At 38.7% G+C, this 20,583-nt stretch overlaps 2 protein-coding genes across 5 annotated transcripts in view; one reads left to right on the top strand and one right to left on the bottom strand.

The window, feature by feature from the left end:
* Positions 1-9,967, top strand: part of PLBD1 (phospholipase B domain containing 1) — a 55,379-nt gene extending 45,412 nt beyond the window's left edge. The window contains exons 7-11 of the mRNA XM_043562425.1: positions 1,214-1,414; positions 1,773-1,913; positions 6,442-6,627; positions 7,238-7,344; positions 8,555-9,967. Coding sequence (XP_043418360.1) covers positions 1,214-1,414; positions 1,773-1,913; positions 6,442-6,627; positions 7,238-7,344; positions 8,555-8,737 — 818 coding nt within the window. The 3' untranslated portion in view covers positions 8,738-9,967. The remainder of the gene's footprint in view (positions 1-1,213; positions 1,415-1,772; positions 1,914-6,441; positions 6,628-7,237; positions 7,345-8,554) is intronic.
* LOC122472658 (activating transcription factor 7 interacting protein) overlaps positions 9,562-20,583 on the bottom strand; it is a 122,333-nt gene continuing 111,311 nt past the window's right edge. For all 4 annotated transcript variants that reach the window (XM_043562424.1, XM_043562421.1, XM_043562422.1 and 1 more), the window contains exons 14-15: positions 18,573-18,685; positions 9,562-14,229 (exon numbers count right to left, since the gene is read on the bottom strand). In XM_043562424.1, the coding sequence (XP_043418359.1) occupies positions 13,810-14,229; positions 18,573-18,685 (533 nt within the window). In that variant the 3' untranslated portion in view covers positions 9,562-13,809. The remainder of the gene's footprint in view (positions 14,230-18,572; positions 18,686-20,583) is intronic.

Genomic DNA, 20,583 nt, shown 5'->3' with positions numbered 1-20,583 from the left:
GGTGCATACGTCCCTTCGAATTAGTGTTTTTGTATTCTTTGGGTGAATATCCTATAGTGAGATTACCGGATCATAGGGTAGTTCTATTTTTAACTTTTTGAAGAACCTCCATACTGTCTTCTAGAGTGGCTGCACCAGTTTGCATTCCAACAGTGCGTGAGAGTTTCTTTTTCTCCACATCCTCACTAACACTTGTGGTTTCTTGTGTTTTTGATTTTAGCCATTCTGACTGGTGTGACGTGATATCTCATTATAGTTTTGATTTGCATTTCCCTGATGATGAGTGATGTTGAGCATCTTTTCATGCGTCTGTTGGCCATTTGTATGTCTTCTTTGGCCAACTATATTTTCTAATGGTTTTTTTTGTTTGTTTGCCTCTGCCTCCCAAAATTTCCACTCTCCTATGGGAGTTTGGGAAACACCAGAGGAGCTATTTACCTTGGTTCCTTCTAACTCTCTCACCGGGGACCTTCTCTGATGTTTCTTCACCACTGACAATTCGTCCATCACAACTGGTTGCTGGTGACAGTATATTCTCTCCCATTGTTATAGCTGGGTCTGATATTCTTTGATTTCTACCACACTTATCAAAGCATAAAGCGAAAAACAGACCTTTCAAAAAGACTTGTGGCTTCACTGATTTTCCTGTATTGCTGCGACCTTTTATAAAAAGCAGTGACTGACCCAAGTGTCAAGATCCTATTTTAAAACCATGCTTACCAACGTAAGTGTAGATGTTTTTTCTATTTATAAAACTCATGTAGACTCACGAGGTAAAATTTGGAAAATACAGAAATGCAGAAAGAGAAGAAAGAAGGCATCCATAATCTTATTATCCAACAATGAACCCCATTAATATCCCTCCCTAGTTAAAAGTTCTGCAAAATCCTAGTTAGTGGGGAATCTATTTCTATTTATCATTTTTGAAAATTGGAATAGTCCTGATTTAATATATTTTTATCGTTCAAATTATAAAATAAAAAATTATCAGTAGAGAATCTAAGGCCAGAGGTTCACTGGCATCTTTATAAGCAACTGTTAAATAACTGTCACAGAGCTGAGCCCAACCTAGGGGAGGCCTGCTGCAGATAAGGATCATTATAACTAATACTCTTTGCAAAATGCATCGTGTACACAAAGCGCTGTGCTAATAACGTCGGGTTGAATACAACAGGCATACATATGCTGATTTGTGTATTTCTCTCTCCTGTAGGATTTTTGGAGTCTCTGGATGACTTTTACATTCTTAGCAGTGGCTTGATATTGCTACAGACCACAAATAGTGTGTATAATAAAACCCTACTGAAGCTTGTGGTACCCCAGTCTCTCCTGGCGTGGCAAAGGGTCCGTGTGGCCAATATGATGGCAAATGGTGGCAGGCAGTGGGCAGAGATCTTTTCAAAGTACAACTCTGGTGAGTGGCCCGAGAGAGTAGCTTTTATTTTATTTTATTTTATTTTTTTAAATTTTTTTTTTTCAACGTTTATTTATTTTTGGGACAGAGAGAGACAGAGCATGAACGGGGGAGGGGCAGAGAGAGAGGGAGACACAGAATCGGAAACAGGCTCCAGGCTCTGAGCCATCAGCCCAGAGCCTGACGCGGGGCTCGAACTCACAGACCGCGAGATCGTGACCTGGCTGAAGTCGGACGCTTAACCGACTGCGCCACCCAGGCGCCCGAGAGTAGCTTTTAGACATGTACATATGTTTAGATTTTGAGTTAACCAGTAGAGTCATACTCACATTCTGCTTTGTGTCTCCCAATATTTCAGGCACCTATAACAATCAATACATGGTCCTGGACCTGAAGAAGATAAAGCCTAAGTACAGCCTTGACAGCGACACTCTGTATATTGTGGAGCAAATTCCTACATATGTAGAATATTCTGACCAAACTAATGTTCTACGGAAAGGTACTTTCTTCATGCTAGAAGCCTGGAAGTCTGATGAGTGTGTGTGTACGTGTATATGGTGGGGAATGTGTGGCATGTGAATGTGTCATGGCGGGTGGTCTATAGTGGGAAAGAAAGGATGGGAATGCTGTTGCTGGTTACGCTGGGAAAGAATTACCGGGTTCAGCTCAACATGTAAAATCTGCACCTCTAACTCTTTATGTGGCATTGTATAGTTTGTGACAGAGCCAGACATTTGTTTATTTATTTAATGTCTATCTATGTATTTTGAGAGAGAGAGAGAGAGAGAGAGAGAGAGAAAGCACGTGAGCATGAGTGGGGGAGGAATAGAGAGAGAGAGGGAGAGAGAGAGCATCCCAAGCAGGCTGCACGCTGTCAGTGCAGAGCCCGACGTGGGACTCGATCTCATGACTGTGAGACCATGACCTGAGCCGAATCGAGAGTCAGAAGCTCAGCTGACTGAGCTACCCAGGAGCCCTCAAAGCCAGACATTTGTAATCTTATGACTTCTCATAGCTCTAATATTACCTTCTCTCCTTGGTTCCTGAGTAAAGCTTTTAGTCAAATTCAGCAAATATTTATAGAGGTGCTACCTCGGCTCAGGGACTGGAAAAGCACGGATGCAGGTACAAAATCCCTGACCTTTAGAAACTCAGTCCAGTGAGGAAGCAAGGCACATAAAGCAGCCATTAGAACCCATAAAGGGAAGAGCAGTCATAAAGTCTGGGTGTTCCAAGCCCAGTGGGAGCTGCTGTCAGTGGGAGGGATCAGAAAAGGCGGGTCTGGAAGGCAAGACCAGAACTCATATATTTGAAGCGCAAGGTTTGGAGTAACACTGCCTTGATTTGAATCTCTGCTCCTCCAAATCTCAAACAAATGATCTCCTCTCTCCAAGCCCCACTTTCTTCATCTGTAAAGCATGACAGTAGCGGTGCAGGCCCACAATCACTTACTTGTAATTTTGAAGTCTCAAAATTTTTGTTGCTTTTGTTTTGTTTTGTTTTGTTTTCCCCTAGTAAACTTAGTAGCAAAATATGACCTGACCTGAACTCATTTGGGTAGCAAAACCTACCAGTTTGGTAGTTTGGTAGACTTGACCTGCCCGTTTAGTCTTTATTTCCTCTCGTCTAGGGAGACTACACATTAGGCTACAGAAATTTCAGGGCCTTTATGACATATTCCCCATGGAGGCTGCAGTGTCATATACAGCAACTCCATTGCTGTTCTAAAGTCTGCAAGACCCTGAATTCTGAAACATCTGGCCCCCAAGAGTTTTTGGATGTGGGAGTGTGCACCCTTGTAACTTGACAAAGTTGTCATGAGAATTAAGGGAGATGATTCTTGAGCACACTGCTGACACAAAGCAAGTACTTTTATTTTGCATTGAACCTGCTGTTTGGCACACACAACATATTTGCACATTTGTTGAACAAATGGGAGCGCAGATGATGTCTGAGTGACGATCAGAGGTTAAAAAGAGCTCACCAATTTGATAAGGGGACGCCCGGACAAATGGAGGCACGAAAAGTGTGGTGTGTTTGAGAAACTGTTAGCTCGAGACAGCTAGAGGGAAGGCTATGACGTGATGGCTAATGGAAGGTGAAATATACCAGCCTTGCATATCCTGCTAAGCAGTGTAGACTTTATCCTTTAGAAAATGGGAGTTGTTGAAAAGGGAGAACAGACTTGAAGTCAGAGAGAAGGCAGGAGTCTAGTTAGGAAACTATTGCAATAGATCACCTGATAGAGGAGTCGGAATGGAACCAAGGTAAGGTATGGACCCTGGAAATCAGGGCCTGGTCCTCAGGCTCCCAGGTCCCCAGAGATTTTATAATGACATCCAGGGAGAGCCGTCTAAGCAGAAATGGCTCACACAAGCTACATGCTCATAATCTGCATAAAACAGAGTTAATGGAGGTGGAAACTTCAATTGCCAAACAGATCAGATACCACCAAGAAGCAGACCTACCTCCTTTTATGAAGGAAAATTGACCTGAGAAGTCAAATCATGAGGCAGTCACTTGGTTAGGATGGCAATTCAAAACTGAGAAGTCGGCTGTCTGAGCCTGAAGCCTGGTTCATCCAGCTGGTAAGAGCCTTATAAAACTAGCATGCCTCAAGAGGGAGACGCGTGTTGAAGGCGACAGATTATTCAAGGCCTTTTCTTGGACTGCTGCTGATTATAGAAGGGCAGATTCAGGTTCTTTGCAATGTGGTTCCTAGATCCCATGAAGAAACCTACGCTGGGACTAAAATAAAAGCTGATGCTGATCTGTTTGTAGTTATTTTGCCAGTGGTGGGAAAAACAGAGAGTTAAATTCATTGTCTCCTATATACTAGGCAGTCCCTTCTGGGCCTTTTACTTACGTTCCGTTGTTTGGTCTTCATTAACATACTTCCAGATTAAGTGGCATTGTTACCATTTTACTGTAAGGAAAGAAAGGCTCAGAAAGAAATATGTGATTTTCCCAAATAATTAAGTGATATCATATAGCCATTATGATAAAAGACAAAAAGTCCCATGAGCCTCCTAGAATTTTCTTTTCCTTTCTTTTTTTTAAAGTTTATTTATTTTTGAGAGGGAGAGAGAGAGAGAGAGAGAGAGAGAGCAAGCACAAGTGGGGGAGGGGAAGAGAGAGAGAATCCAAGCAGGCTCCGCACAGTCAGCACAGAGCCCCATGTGGGGCTTGAACCCATGAACCATGAGATCATGACCTGAACCAAAATCAAGAGTCACTTAACTGATGGAGCCACCCAGGCCCTGCTTCCAAAACTTGGAAGCAGCTGTGGTATATCGATAGAAGCCCTTGATCAGAAGGGAGGCATCTGTCATCTCTGAAGCTCTATTTCTTCCTTTATTAGAAGGATGGTAATGCTTATACATCATTAGGTTGTTGGGAAATATACAAGATACTCTATTTTAAATGTTTTTGTAAATCGTGAAGCTTTATGAAAATGTGAAGGATAAAGCAGCTATTTTTATTATTCATTTGATCTGTGTTCACATAAAGAGAAATATAATTATAGGGGTGCCTGGGTGGCTCATTCGGTTGAGCATCCGACTTTGGCTCAGGTTATGATCTCACAGTGGGTTCAAGCCCCGCATTGGGCTCTGTGCTGACAGCTCAGATCCTGGAGTCTGCTTAGGATTCTGTGTCTCCCAATCTTTCTACCCTTCCCCCACTCATGCTCTCTCTCTGTCTCTCAAAAATAAACATTAAAAAGTTTAAAAAAGGGAGAGAAATATAATAGTTAATATTCATCTAATGCTTACCAAGTATTAGACACTATTGTAAGTATTTCATCTGTTTGAACTTATTTAATGCTCATAATAATCCTTATAAGGTAAGTACTGTCATTGTTCACATTTTATAGATGAAGAAACTGAAGCACAGAGAATTTAAATATTTTGTCTAAGGTCACATACCTAATGATGGCAGAACCAAGCTTCAGATCCAGGCAGTCTAATTCCTAAATCTATATGTAGCCTAGATATACTATATTATACACATGATTTTAGCCTGTCACTTCAATGTTGTTTTTATCTCAGTTCTTCCTGATGCTGGTCTGTGTCCCAGAATCAGCACCATTGAATGTCTTGTCATTTTTTTAATCAGTGGCCTCACCCCAAAGTAGGGGGTTCTATAAAGGTTAAAAAAAAAAAAAGGAGAAAGGCAAACCAATGCCAAGACAATATGAGGGTGGGAGGTTAGCCCCTGAGTGATGGAGGAGTCCCTGTGTTGACTGACTATCCTATGGACAGTAGCCCAGGCCATTGTAATATGGGATGTTCCTGAAATATTGATTGTACCAGAGCTGTGTCACATGTTTGATGCTTCGTGACTAATGGGCTCTGTGGCCTTGGCACATTATGAAGTTCTGAATGAAGCTAAGCCTTAATGAATGCTTACAAAGAAGTTAAAACCCACTGGAACCTTAAAGATCATCTCTAGTCTCTTCAAACCATGGATTCTTCCTTTCCCTCTCCCTGTTAAAAAAGAAAATAAAGTGACGTTAACTGCCTAAGACCTAGAGAGTCAGCCCTGAGCCTAGAATTCAGGTTTCCTCAACTCTAGGTACTGTGTTCTTCCACTATCCCGTGATTAGCATCTGGCCTGTTCCCTGGTGGGGCCACATTGTGAAACCATCTTTTGGCATTTCAGTAACTAACTTAAACCAACTTAAACCAATTCCCCCAGACCACTCTGTGTTATGCTTCATTTTGCTCTATAGATAATAAAGTTATTTTCTGGTTAACAGATGGCTTTAAGAATTTTGAGTGAGAAACAAAGAATTCTGATGCTCTTTTTTCCCTAACGGAACAATCTAGAAGTATACTGATTCTGTAAATTTAAAAGGATCCAGTGTGAAGGCCAGTGTTCACATTCAAAGCTTAATTTTCTTTATAATATCATTTTGTAATCACACACCTGTGCCAATTTTCAAAAGAAACTATCGCTAATAACATCTATTTTGTCCCATCTCTCTTTTCTGTCTGTCTCCCTGCTTCCTTTCCATTCCAAATCAGGATATTGGCCCTCCTACAACATTCCTTTCCATGAAAAGATCTACAACTGGAGTGGCTATCCAATGTTAGTTCAGAAGCTGGGTTTGGAGTACTCCTATGATATGGCTTCACGAGCCAAAATCTTCCGGCGTGACCAAGGGAAAGTGACTGATATGGCATCCATGAAATATATCATGCGATACAACAGTACGTAGCACATTTCTCAAGAATCATTCTTCAAAACTCCTTTTCTTCCAAAGGGATAAAGAATCCATGTAAGTTTCCCCATGTAAAGAACCCATCTCTGTACTAGAAGGAATTATAAGAAGTATTCAGTATCCAATCAATAATATACATATTTTATTTTGAACAAATAGAATTTTGTCCTATTTTATAAAATGACAGGGAAAAAGATTCTACATGTTTTTTTAACTGGGAAAAAATATGTAAAACACAGAATAACTCATACAGTGTACTTTCTTTTTACCACTCCCCCCCCCCCCCCAACCCAGGTTTTCTTCCAAGGACAAAAGCAGCTAACAAAACAAAAATTATTCATGAATACTGTATTTGTGATGAACAGCATCAAATTTGTATTTATTTTGTAGAAAAACATTGATGCACATTTCTCCTTTATTACCTCTCTTCTGTCAACTCTTCACCGTGCAAGTTTCTTGAGAGCAGACTAGGTCAAAGAGGCCACTGGAGTATACTCTCTGATCATCTATATACTTCAGCAGGTCCAAAAAGCGTACCAGGGGGTAGGTGTATCTCCAAATAGCCAGTACTCACCCTTTTCCCCATCACTGTTTTCTAGATTATAAGAAAGATCCTTACAGTAAGGGCGATCCCTGCAATACCATCTGCTGCCGTGAGGACTTGAACTCACTTAACCCAAGTCCTGGAGGTTGCTATGACACGAAGGTAACATCCTTACTGGCTTTTGAATTTAATTTTCACCAGCACATAAACCTATTCAAAGGCAAAGCTGCAGGGACTTCTGTGGCATAAAGCACAATACTGTCTCTGACCATAAAGTCAGTTCAGGAGTCAGCTTTTTAAGAGATTCTGATAGTAGGTCCCATTGCCTAACTTCAAGGCCCTCCTCTGCCAAATAATAGTAAATTCCACGATCTTGTAATGCTTGTTTCCTTATCTGGAAGATGGGCATAATAATAGTACTTGCCTCATAGGCTTCAGAGTAGTCTCGTTCCTACTCAAGCTACTTTTTAGCTACAGGAAAGCTCTAGTCTTAATGATGTGTAAAGTAAATATGTTGTGTAAAGTTAAAAAAAAATTAGTGGGTATAGAGAGCCTGGCACACATGAAACCCCAGTGAATGTTTATTTCTTTTTAATGGTATTTGCAAACATTCAGTAAAGTGTGCAAGAAGTGTTCTAGCCATTCCCGAATACACAAAGAGAATCACGTCTGCTGCCTTGCCTGAGAGAACCCAAGCCAAGCCTCCATCTGCCAAATTTACTTTCTTCTGGAGAGAGGAGTCTGCCGATTTTTCATCAGAAGAGTTTCTGCTAAAGGATATACTTAATTTATTAGCATTTTTCTTGAGCCATTTTGAATACGTGGAAAATCAGAAGTTAGGAGACATGTTCTTCCTTTTTCTCTAAGGTTAAGATCTGGTGCTATCCAATGTTTAGGTGCTTTTGAGAACCACAGACCTCCTATTTTAATAGAATTCCTTCTACTTTAAAACTCGTTACTGCCCTAATAACAACTTTTATTGAAGCCTACATTCTGCTTCACATAAACTGCTCCTTAACTCCTTCTGACAACCCCTCCAAGAAGTTGGGTTATTACCCTTTTGCAAATGAGAAAACTGAGCCAAATAGTGGTTATTTTAAAATAAGTTTTGGAGCTAGAATTCTGAATATGAGCACTTTGACTCCAGACCTCACACTTTTGGCTACATTAACCTAATGCACTTCTGCTCAATTCATTGGAATGCCAAATGGTTATGGAAGAGCATATTGTGGGAGCTTGCAAGACTTTGTTTTAAAAGGGGGGCTATTATTGTGACTTTGGAAAAAAAGGACAAAGACAAAAAAGGAAAAAACGGGGATTTAGTGAATTTTTTTCCAAATGGTTTTTTCTAAAATGTCCCTCTCCTTTCCAGGTGGCCGATATCTACCTAGCATCAGCGTACACAGCCCATGCCATCAGTGGTCCCACAGTACAAGATGGCCTCCCTGTTTTTCACTGGAACCGTTTCAACAAAACTCTCCACCAGGGCATGCCAGAGACCTACAACTTTGATTTTATTATCATGAAACCAATTTTGAAACAGGACATAAAATGAAGGAGGGATTTGAGGGAATAGAAGGGAATAGAAGGTCGCAAATAAGTTCCAAAGGCACTATTTTAGCTATGTTTTTTCCATTCAGAATTAATCTTAATAAAATATATTAAATTCAGTCTGTCACTTTTATTTTCTACTATTGATTTTGTAGGTTTTGGCAACAAACATTCACTATAGGGTGACAGAGTGTAGAGGAAATATTCTAGAAGATAAGTAACTGGCTTCAGCATACAAGTTTATATACAGGACTGTATGGCAGAAACTGCTCAGCCAGATCCATATTCTCCTTTTATGCCTGGCCACACAGAACACATCACCCAGGTTCCCCTAGATAGTTGTGGCATGTGACAGGGTTCTTGCCAAAGGAGTCCAAAATTAGTGTCACTTCTGGGCTCGGCCCCTAAAAACCTGTACTCTTCCATGTTCTTTCTCCTTCCCCTGGCTGGATATACTTAAGGGCAAAGCCCTAGGGGATGGTGGAACTGCATTTTCAAAGGAACCTCTAATGGAAATGCAGTTAGTGATTTTTCTGATCATTAATAAGCACCAGCTGATTCTTCATGGTGCAGACTAGGCACACAATATGACCTTAATGTTTTCTCCCACTAGTTAAAAGCAGCATATCTAATCTGGGAGCAAAACTGTATAGCGCAGTTTTTCTTTCAAAGCTAGAGAACTGTATGTGGTTTGAGTGCTGAAATATTGCCAAGTAGGTTAAATAAACAATATTACACAGTATAATGGGTGATTCTTAATAAGGTGAGAACTTCCAAAAGCAACACAAGGGCTGAGAATAATTACAATGAATCAGAATACTCAGAATGTTAAAAACCCAGTAGTTTATTTCAAAGTATAAATGTCAGGCTTGCTGGACAAAATCCCACTACAGTTAACACTTATACAGACACCACTCTACTGTACATTTAAAAAAGAAAAAAAACCCACAAAAACCTTCAAAACCTAATAAAAATAGGGCAACTTGCTATAGCCCAGTTTATATTAGACATTAGGAAGGTCTTAAACATTGTCTTACTATTTACACTTTCACCTGCAATAAAGAAAAATCAGGATGCAAGTTTCCTACAAAAGATTTACTTTTATATTTAATTTTGAAATGGCTGAGAAAATAATAAAGCCAGGATCCCCAAAAGGTGTTTGATTGCCCAGTTACCTTATGTACAAAAAGTAAAAAAAAAAAAAACCAAAAACCAAACAAAACAAAAACAACCCCCCCCCCCTCAGCATTTAAACATAAATGATGGGTACTTAGCTGACTCTACAAATTAAAAAAATAATCATAATAAAGAAACTTACGTAACATGATAAAACTATTTGAAGATGAGAAGACAAAACGTGTGTTTTATCATCCTTTCCTCCCCATTGGCTGGCTCAAGGGGAATATGTTTTAGGAATTAGATCTACGTCTGTCACACTAACAAAACACCTGTTCTTTTTGTTTGTCCAAAAATTTTAAAAAGTGGGAGAGGGGCATCACCCACCCAGTAAATAGTAAGGAAGGCAAAATCATACATTGCTTTTAGAGAGACTTATTTCCAACAATCCAAATTTGGGGCATGGTTTTTTCTGGAAATTAGAATAAAATAGGCCAATGACTGGTCAATGATGGAATTAAAATAACAAATAACTCATATGATACTGAAATAGCCCAAGAAGGAAAGTTGGGGAGAACACTTGGAAGGTCTTTTCAGTACTCTACTGTGCTAAAATCACAGTGTATCAAATATCAAAGTAAGAGAAGATACCACAGGCATTATTTTGTTAATTTTGTACAGTACTGGAAAATTCATGGAACAAGATAAGTGCATATCATGCAATATTAACATTCACCTGGCTGCATAAATGATAATTTGGAAAATGTAAGCAAAAGAGCAAACGACAAAAACTAAGTTAACACTTTCCCAATACAGAAAGAGAACTGTATAGTGCAGCCCACCTAAGGAATTTGCAGACAGATGTACCAAAGATTCTAAGCTCCTTGCTTTAGGTCACGTTTTTCATTTAAACCTTTTATTTATTATCCAGCAATCGGGGTAGGGTGAGTGGGGAACACTCTCTGTGAGGCAAATGACATCCCTATAAATACTCACTTTTCAAGGAAGAAACCTGTATGTCCTCACTTCTCTCATAAACGTCTACTGTGTTAAACAGTATTCTGCATATTTTAAAGTGAGTCCAAAGAAACAGGGATATAGTTACCTCATGAAGTTAACAGCTAACAACAGATGTTGTCTTGGTAATTTATAAATTTACTGGCAAGAACATAATTTTTAAATGAGGCTTACACTTAAAACAGGGTGAAAGTTACTCTGACAAAGTGCAAAACAGAGAGTAACAAACATCACTTACTTTTTAAAAGCCATATGAACACCCTACATTTCAGGTCAATATATCAGAAGTTTTCAGAATTTCCAATAAGGCAGCACTTAGACAAGTATTGTCCAGCTAAAAATGCAGCAAACTTGCATTCCCAAAATGGGATAATCAAACTTATCTGTAATACTTTGTGAAAAGGTACCATGAAATAAAAAAGGTACCATGGAGTGTGAATTGCTACAATATGGTCTGTAATCAGTAGCTATTTCTAGTTGAGTCCTCCATTCTTTCTCCCAAAAGAAATGAACCAAACAGAAAGTCAGCTCATCAACATTAAAACCTGCCCAAAATAAAAGCCAACAGTTCTAAGCCTAGCATTTTTCAGTAAATTCAATATAGATGTTGCCTATAAATCCCATGGCAGGCTAATCTGAGGAAAGCATCTCATAATAAACGCTTTCCTCAAATAATTACAGTCTCTCTTTGTAGCTTCCTTCCTTCCACCTTCTGGAATAAAAAGTTTGATTTTGCTGTAGTAAATATATTTTTAGGGTTACTATTTGGTAATTTATTATTTCTTCCTTTGACAGAAAACACACAATATAGGCTAAAATACTTTCATTCTACTGGGCTTTTTTGCCTGATTACATAATGCTATGAAAGCTTTAAAAAAAAAAAAAAAAGATTAGTGAATATAAATAAAAACATTCACCAAGGGAAGCTTTTCTAGGCTAGGGCAAATTGTCATCACATGACCATAAACCAGCCAATAAAGAACAATTTTGAACACGGGCCTTCCATTCTGCAGACAGGAATGATCTTGATCACATAATCAACAATGCAACCATTGCAGGTAAAAACATATATACATGCAGATATAGATAGGTGTTCATACACATCTAGAAGATCATCAAATTCTCCCTTTTCAGGATTTTGATTGGCATGACACTGGCAACTTCTTTACCACCATCAGTCCTAGAATGAGTAACATCTACATGCTTGGTAAATCTGATTGATAAAAAATTTAATTCTCATTGTGGTCTCATTTTCTGAAAGTGAAAGGAAGGTTTGGAACATTTACAATTTTGGCAATCTGTAGACTTTCTTCAGCATCAAACTTCACACCTAATGTGACAGTACACTGACCGGTGAAAGTCTCTAATGAGAGTTTTACAACTAGAATGCTTCTCATTACAAGCCATCAAAGTTGCAAACAAAGCAGCATTCACAGAAGGAATAGCTCCCTCCTATAATTCCAGGGAAAACTAAAGATGAATTTATTTTGAGAAGGTAGGAATTTAAATAAGGTAAGGGAAGATGACTTGAAAAACTATTTGACAAACTCCATGAATTCCTTTCACACTATTCCCAATCATTCTCTCTCATCCCCAAACTTACCCCATTTCTCCTGCCCTAAACTATCTACCCTCGAACACCTACCTGAAACCAGGAGAGCTGGCACTCATACTGAAAGTCCAGGACCTAAAATGAATTTGATTAACTTTGAACAGGAACAGAGAGACACAGAAAGTTATACCTAACTGTTAAATAAAATAACCCCAAATCCTATCTAAAGCTGACAGAGGGTAAATCAGACAAAACTTGGCACCATCAAAATAAAGTTAAAAGGTTAAAACAGAAAGAATGATATGACAATAAGGAAATAAAGCTTTCCCTTTGATATTTTAGTTCACTGTACTTTGTGAATTTTATTCTTTACTACATTTGAAAGAATACTATGCTTCGAGTGATAAAGAGAACTAACACTGCTTTTATAATCTCTAACACAGTATGCAACATAAATCCTAAAATATGTTTGAAGAACAATTTTCTTACATAATATGGTCTTTCTTGGTCCATTTTACACAGTTAATTTAAATAGTGACCAAAGATAAAAGCACTTACATTATTAGAAGAAAAGAGCAAGTCAAATTTGGGGAGTTAAATGTAGTGATGCCACTGATAAGAATATACCTAAAAGGATTGGTTTAAAAGTGACTTGAGGGGAGGTGTGCTATATTTAGTGGAGATGAAGGAGAAATGAAGGGCGAAAGCCTGAAAGAGAAGATCAACAATGGACAAATGGTCATGTTTATTTTTGTAGTTAATCTCTAAGGCACAAAATAAATGTAAGAGTCAGATTAGGAAAGAGAGGGGCCACTGCAGATCTTTTTTACCTAATGAACCACCAACAAAAGAAAAAAGACAAACAGATCCTTTCCTGTGTTCAAATGAACCTATTTTAAACTATTTCACCATTTTTCTTTTTCTTTCTTTCTTTGGGTTTTGTTTAGATTCAGTTTAAATCATTTAACCATGAACCTACAGATCCCTTAGAAGTAGAATCATGCCAGTTACATACCATACTTCTGATCCCTCGATCTACTTACTTAATACCTGAAGAGAGGTAAAATTGAGAATGGAAATAGGAGGTTCCACCGCAGTAAACATATAAATAGGGAAAAACACACATAAACACCCACACATATTCCCCAGCCTTAAAACTAAAGCAAGGTGCACATTTACATTTCAAAACCTTGAAGCTTCAATTGTCCAGGAGAAGATTCTTGCTTTATGGGCTGTTTATTTTACTTCTGATTATAAACAAATGTAGTGTATATACACAGCTGTCCAAGAAATCTTGCACAATGTGGATTTTACAATGGATATCATGCACAAGATTAAAACAAGACCAAAAAGTGGAAGTCAGAAAGAGGAAGAGATAGAGGCTCCAAGGTTTAACTGCTCTGGGAAGAAGAGATCACATCTGTTGACTGAGGATCACAGAAAGGTCCAAAACGTCCATAAATATCCTTGGCTCGTACTGCAAAGTAGTATTTGCTGCCAGATACAAACTGGGTGAGAGTGCATGCCATGGGCAAGGGAAGTGCCTTTACTTCTCCAATCTTTTTCCATTGTGAGGGCACAGTGGCACTGGGTTCCTCATGGTAAGCATAGAGATGATAGCTGTCCACAGTGGCACAGCTTCGATCTACCTCCAGGACACTCCATGACAGTACAATGCCGTTTTGACTCTGAACTCGTGCTAACTTCAAGTGTGGCTTCTGAGGCAGAGATGTGCTGGCAGCTTCTGGGGGCAGACGCTGTGGCTGTGGGGCTTCTGGTAAGGGTGCTGGGTGCACAGGGCGGGGGGGCTCCTAACAAAAAAAGAGTCATGTTGACTTAATAATGATTACAGAAAGGACTATTTCTGAATGCTACAACTAAAACATCTTAGAGGTCATTTAGAGAAATATCATTTTATATCAAGAATACCAAGAAATACCATATACTATGGCACATATGGATAGTCCTATTTGGTGATTTATAACCAATCATGCAATAAACAATGGTGCTGAGGTTACTCCTGTATGCTTTCTACATCTAAAAAAATTGCGCTTTCCTCAGGAAATAAAAGCCTGTGCTAATGGAACATCATTTTGATAGAAGCTAAAATAATCATCTATCTTGAACAAAATAATTTATGTTTACCTATGTTACAGATTCTTATTTTAGAATAATATAACATTTTAAAATATCACGTGTTATGATACAGTCTATAGTAAATAATTTGAGTATTTAACTCTACTTTTATTTTTAGGCCATTTTTCTATCTAAAGACAGTAGCATACCATGAATAAGCACATTTAATGCTGAATGTATATTATGTTCTTGGTCAGTCTGCACAAAAATGGTGACATTTAAAGTGCACTAAGAACGGTAAGATTTAGAAATGCAGGAAGAGCCATGTTCTTTTCTGCCAATAGGTAAAGCATAAATAAGGGATAGGAAAGTAAAGGGATTTAGGGGCAAAAACAAACATTAACTTTTACTTAGAAATAGGGTATATGAATAAAAAAGATAAATTTGAAAAGGTAGCTGTTAAGGCCATATGAAAAAGCATGACTATTAAGTGGACCAATTCAAATTGACTTGTTTAACACTGGGCATTGTTATCATTATACCTAGATTTTAATAAAGATTGCAATGATAATAATTTTTTCAAAAAAGATTCAAGTGTAAACCAGGAAACAGGGATACCAGTGATCTTTTTTTCCCAAGTGAAACATATCACTGCTCACTGACTTTAGGCTGAAAGTCTGAAACAAAGATTTCCTTAACTGAAATTCATTTCACAAGAACTGTGTTTTAATATGCATTTCATAAAATGGATAATTTATATACACTAAATAGTGAATTCTGTGAAGGTCTGATATCTTTTTAATCTCTATCCCTTGTCAAAGCTTAGTAGCAGTAATGTGCACATAGGAAGAACTCAAAAAGGATAATTTCAAGGAATACAAATCTGCTTAAATTCATATGCCTGGTGGAAAACATTCATACACACATCTGGAAAAGGATACAATTCACAGTTAAAAAGCTAAAATAAACATAAAGTCAGAAGGGAAAAGAATAAAATTTAAATAAAACACTGAAAGTTGGAGAAGTAGAAGTGATTTAAATACTGGCCATGTTGCTATATTTTCTCTTTCAAATTGTCTTTTTTCCTCAAATAATTTAATCACATAAGTAAATAACACTAAATAAACATATAGCCAGCAAGATCTAAGAGAAGATGGCTGAAGCCATGAATCTAACTGAAGGTAGTAGAGGAATTTGACGAGTCTGACAACAGCTTTAATAGCTGTTATATACCTTCTAATTCTTTTTTAAATTTTTTTTTTTTTCAACGTTTATTTATTTTTGGGACAGAGAGAGACAGAGCATGAACGGGGGAGGGGCAGAGAGAGAGGGAGTCACAGAATCGGAAACAGGCTCCAGGCTCTGAGCCATCAGCCCAGAGCCCGACGCGGGGCTCGAACTCACGGACGGCGAGATCGTGACCTGGCTGAAGCCGGACGCTTAACTGACTGCGCCACCCAGGCGCCCCTATACCTTCTAATTCTTAAAATTCTAAGACTCTGAATCTGCTCATATCTTAAAACTTAGTATTAAGTCAACTGAGTTTTGTCTTTTTTATTCTTGCCACTGCAATGGAGATTTTTATTCAAGTTTTACAAATGAAATGATACCATAGGGATTTGCTTCAAAATAATCCAGTATGTATTTGGGTTGCTGGAATAAATGGGTGAATACAGATGAAAAAGATTAGCCATACGCTGACAAGTATTAAGATGAGTGATGGGGGGGGCGCCTGGGTGGCGCAGTCGGTTAAGCGTCCGACTTCAGCCAGGTCACGATCTCGCGGCCCATGAGTTCGAGCCCCGCGTCAGGCTCTGGGCTGATGGCTCAGAGCCTGGAGCCTGTTTCCGATTCTGTGTCTCCCTCTCTCTCTGACCCTCCCCCGTTCATGCTCTGTCTCTCTCTGTCCCAAAAATAAATAAACGTTGAAAAAAAAAATTTAAAAAAAAAAAAAAAAAAGATGAGTGATGGGTAAGTAGGAATCACTATAGTATACTATTTTTATATATATTTGAAATTCTTATTTAAAACCATCTTCTAAATTAATTAAAAGAATGTTCCTCCTGTAAGATACAGTTTATTCTACTAAGACAATACACATGGGCTCCTGTTTTTGTGGGTTTTTTTAGTGTTTTTTTTCCTTTTCTTCTTGAGACAGAGAGAGAGGGGCAGAGAGAGAGGGAGACACAGAATCTGAAGCAGGCTCCAGGCTCCGAGCTGTCAGCACAGAGCCTGACGCAGGGCTCAAACTCACTACCCGTAAGATCATGACCTGAGCCAAAGTTGGACACTCAACTGACTGAGCCACCCAGGCACCCCATGGGCTCCTGGTTTTTAAAAAATGTTCTTGACCAAAAAAAAAAAAAAAAAAAAAAGCTCTTGATGGGTCATCAAATTTGCAAACTATAAGGTATTAGAGATATTTACTATATAGTTTCTGAAGAAACATGGAATGAAAGAAGTTATTTGTAGCTGCAAACAACAGTAATGGTATATTCACCACATATCCTAACAGGACCAGATTTGAAACACTGAAAACACACTGCAGGTGCTGGGATCAGACAACCTTAGTTAAAATGGCTCTGACATTAGTTTGGGTAACGACCCTGAGTAACCCAAGTAACCACTTAACATCTTTGTGACACTGTACCCTTTCCTATCAAAGGAGAATAATAATACACCTAGGGTTGTTAAATAAAATAATACATGTAAAGTGCTTGGTAGAGCTCCTGGTATACAGTTAGTGCTCTGTTAACATTAATTTTTTCATTGTAGTGGAATAGTAAAAATAACAGCTGTTAAGAGGATAGGTTCTAACGCTGGAATGCATGGGTTTTCATGAGTTATGACCTTGGATTGGTTATTCAACATCTTTATGCATTAGCTGCCCTACCTATAATAAAGCATAAAAAAGGAGAGAAGAGTCCTAACGGATTGCTGAGTGAGGACCAAGTATATTAACAGTGCCTGGCACAGAGGAGGTGCTCAAGAAATGCTAGCTGTTATTATGTATACTTAAAAAAGGACACTTGGGTGAAAAGTGATATGAAGCCTCAATCTCCTCCCTTCTCATAAAGCCCACATGTCCATTTACATGGTGTACCATACCAAATGCTGTTCTAATCATGTCACGGAAGATTGTGACATTGTTTTGGAGCCTAAATCTAAGGAGACATCTTTGATCCATGTCATCTCTTAATAAATGAATTCCCAATGTCACTGGATTAATAAAAAACAATAAAGTGATGGCAATATACCAGTTAGAACTGATACAAGGTTCTGAGGAAAAAAATAAGTTAGAAAAAATACTTTTTAAAATACTCTTTAAACACTCAAAAATACTCTTTTCAATTTAACCATGAGGTTTTTTTTTTTAATTTTATTTTAATGTTTATTTACTTTTTAGAGAGAGAGAGAGAGAAGAGCGCATGTGGGGGGAGGGGAGAGAGAGGGAGAAACAGAATCTGAAGCAGGCTCCAGGCTCCACACTGTCAGCACAGAGTCCTGATGTGGGGCTCAAACTCAGGAACCGCAAGATCATGACCTGAGCCGAAGTCAGACGCTTAACTGACTGAGCCACCTGGGCACCCCTAACCATGAGCTTAAAATGCTCTATTTCAGGGGTGCCTGGGTGACTCAGTCAGTTAAGCGTCCGACTTCGGCTCAGGTCATGATCTCGTGGTTCATGGGTTCAAGCCCCGCGTCGGGCTCTGTGCTGACAGCTCAGAGCCTGGAGCCTGCTTCGGATTCTGTGTCTCCTTCTCTCTCTCTCTGTCCCTCCTATGCTTTCTCTCTCTCTCTCTCTCTCTCTCAAAAATAAATTAAAAAACACACAAAAAAATTTTTAATGCTCTATTTCACTTCACACATACCAGCTGTGGGCTCTTCTTATACACTTACACCACCACAAGCAGAGTCAATGATCCTTGATGACCAACATCCCTAAGAAAATTTGTTCATAATGGTAAGATCTATATTCTTAAATTAACTTCTGTTGCCTGAAGAATAAATGCGAACTACAATAATATTTGACAGGTCTACAGATAAACATTTTGGAAATACGAGCATCGACACTTACAGTATGCACTTGTGGTGGTCGGTGATGCACTGTGAGCTGAGGTCCTGTTGATCCCAGGGTTAGTCCATTGTTTACAACATATGTAGTTGCTTGAGGCACTCGAACTGTGACACCTACAGAACAAAATTAAGGCTTTTATAAAACTAGAAATCTATTCTAAATCTGGTAAAATGCTGACTAAACACTTGAAGCCAGCAAAGTGTTGTTTATAGAATTTGGAAGGAAAAATATTTCTAACCTAGAAACCTATACTCAACTGAAGAATTAATTGAACATGAAGAGAAATTCTCCCATATGCAAGCAACCAAAAAAACTACTTTCTCAAGTTGTCTTTCAAAGACGTGTGCCACCAATTATGAGAGAGAAAATCAAGGAGGAAAATGGGAGATACAGGAAACAGGAGATCTAACACAAGAGAAAAATAAATGGAATCCCTACCAAGAGGACTATGAGAAAAAAATCCTAGAATAGTAGAACACAGTCGCACGTCACATGTAGAAGGCAAAGCGAGAACGGAGCAGTGTAACTCTAATGGCGGACAAATTGAAGCTGTCTTCAAAAATATCTCTGCTGTCTCATCTTTTCAACTAGGACAGAAATCTCAACTGTCAGTTATCCCTGATGTATATTAATGAGGTCCCTCACTTTCTGTCCATGCCATGCTGAACAGCTGAGGATACTCAATTCACTGAACAGAAAACTATTTTAACATATATCATGGTAACAGAAGCAGACTATTTTTTTAAGGGTTTACTTAAATTCTAGTTAGTTAATACACAGTATAATATTGGATTCGGGAATAGAATTTAGTGACTCATCACTTACAGATAACAGCCAGTGCTCATAACAACAAGTGCCCTCCTTAATACCCTTTACCTATTTAGCCCATCCTCCACCCACCTCCCCTCCAGCAATCCTTAGTTTGCTCTTTATATAGTTAAGAGTCTCTTACGGTTTGCCTCTCTCTCTTTTCTTCCCTTCCCCTATATGTAAATCATTTTGGTTCTTAAATTCCATGAGTGAAATCATATGGTAATTGTCTTGGACTTATTTCACTTAGCATAATACACTCTAGTTCCATCCATGTTGTTGCAAATGGCAAGATTCCATTATTTTTGATGGCTGAGTAATATTCCAGTGTGTGTGTGTGTGTGTGTGTGTGTGTGTGTGTACACACACGTACTCCACATCTTCTTTGTCCTTTCATCAGCAGATGGACATTTGGGCTTCTCCACTATTTGGCTATTGTTGATAGCCAAATTGGCTACTATTGATAACCAATAATATCAATATTGGTGTAGGTACCCTTCAAATCAGTATGTTTATATCCTTTGGGTAAATATCTAGTAGTACAATTGCTGGGTTGTACGGTAGTTCTATTTTTAACTTTTTGAGGAACCTCCATACTGTTTTCCAGAGTAGACGTACCAGTCTGCATTCCCACCAACAGTGTAAGAAGGTTCCCCCTTTTCCACATCCTTATCGATATTTGTTGTTAACAGGTATGAGGTGCTATCTAATCCTGGTTTTGATGAGTGATGATGAGCATCTTTTCATGTTGTCTGTTGGCCACCTGGATGTCTTCTTGGGAAAAAGGTCTGTTCAAGCCTTCTGCCCATTTCTTAACTAGATTATTTGTTTCGGGGTGGTGAGTTTGGTAAGCTCTTATAGATTTTGGATACTAACCTTTTTTTTTTTTTTTTTTAGGTAGGCTTCATACCCAGTGTGGAGCCGACACAGGGCTTGATTGTACAACCCTGACATCAAGATCTGAACTGAGCTAAGAGTCGGATGCTTAACCAACTGAGCCACCCAGGCGCCCCTGGATACTAACCCTTATCAGATACGTCATTTGCGAGTATATTCTATTCTTTAGGCTGCCTTTTAGTTTTGTCAATTGTTTCCTTTGCTGTGCAGAAGCTTTTTATCTTGATGAAGTCCCAATAGTTCATCTTTGCTTTTGTTTCTACTGCCTCCAGAAACGTATCTGTAAGAAGTTGCCATGGCTGAG

Source organism: Prionailurus bengalensis, chromosome B4, assembly GCF_016509475.1.
Source record: "Prionailurus bengalensis isolate Pbe53 chromosome B4, Fcat_Pben_1.1_paternal_pri, whole genome shotgun sequence".
NCBI classification, from domain to species: Eukaryota; Metazoa; Chordata; class Mammalia; order Carnivora; family Felidae; genus Prionailurus; species Prionailurus bengalensis.
This window is presented reverse-complemented; position numbering and strand designations above follow the sequence as displayed.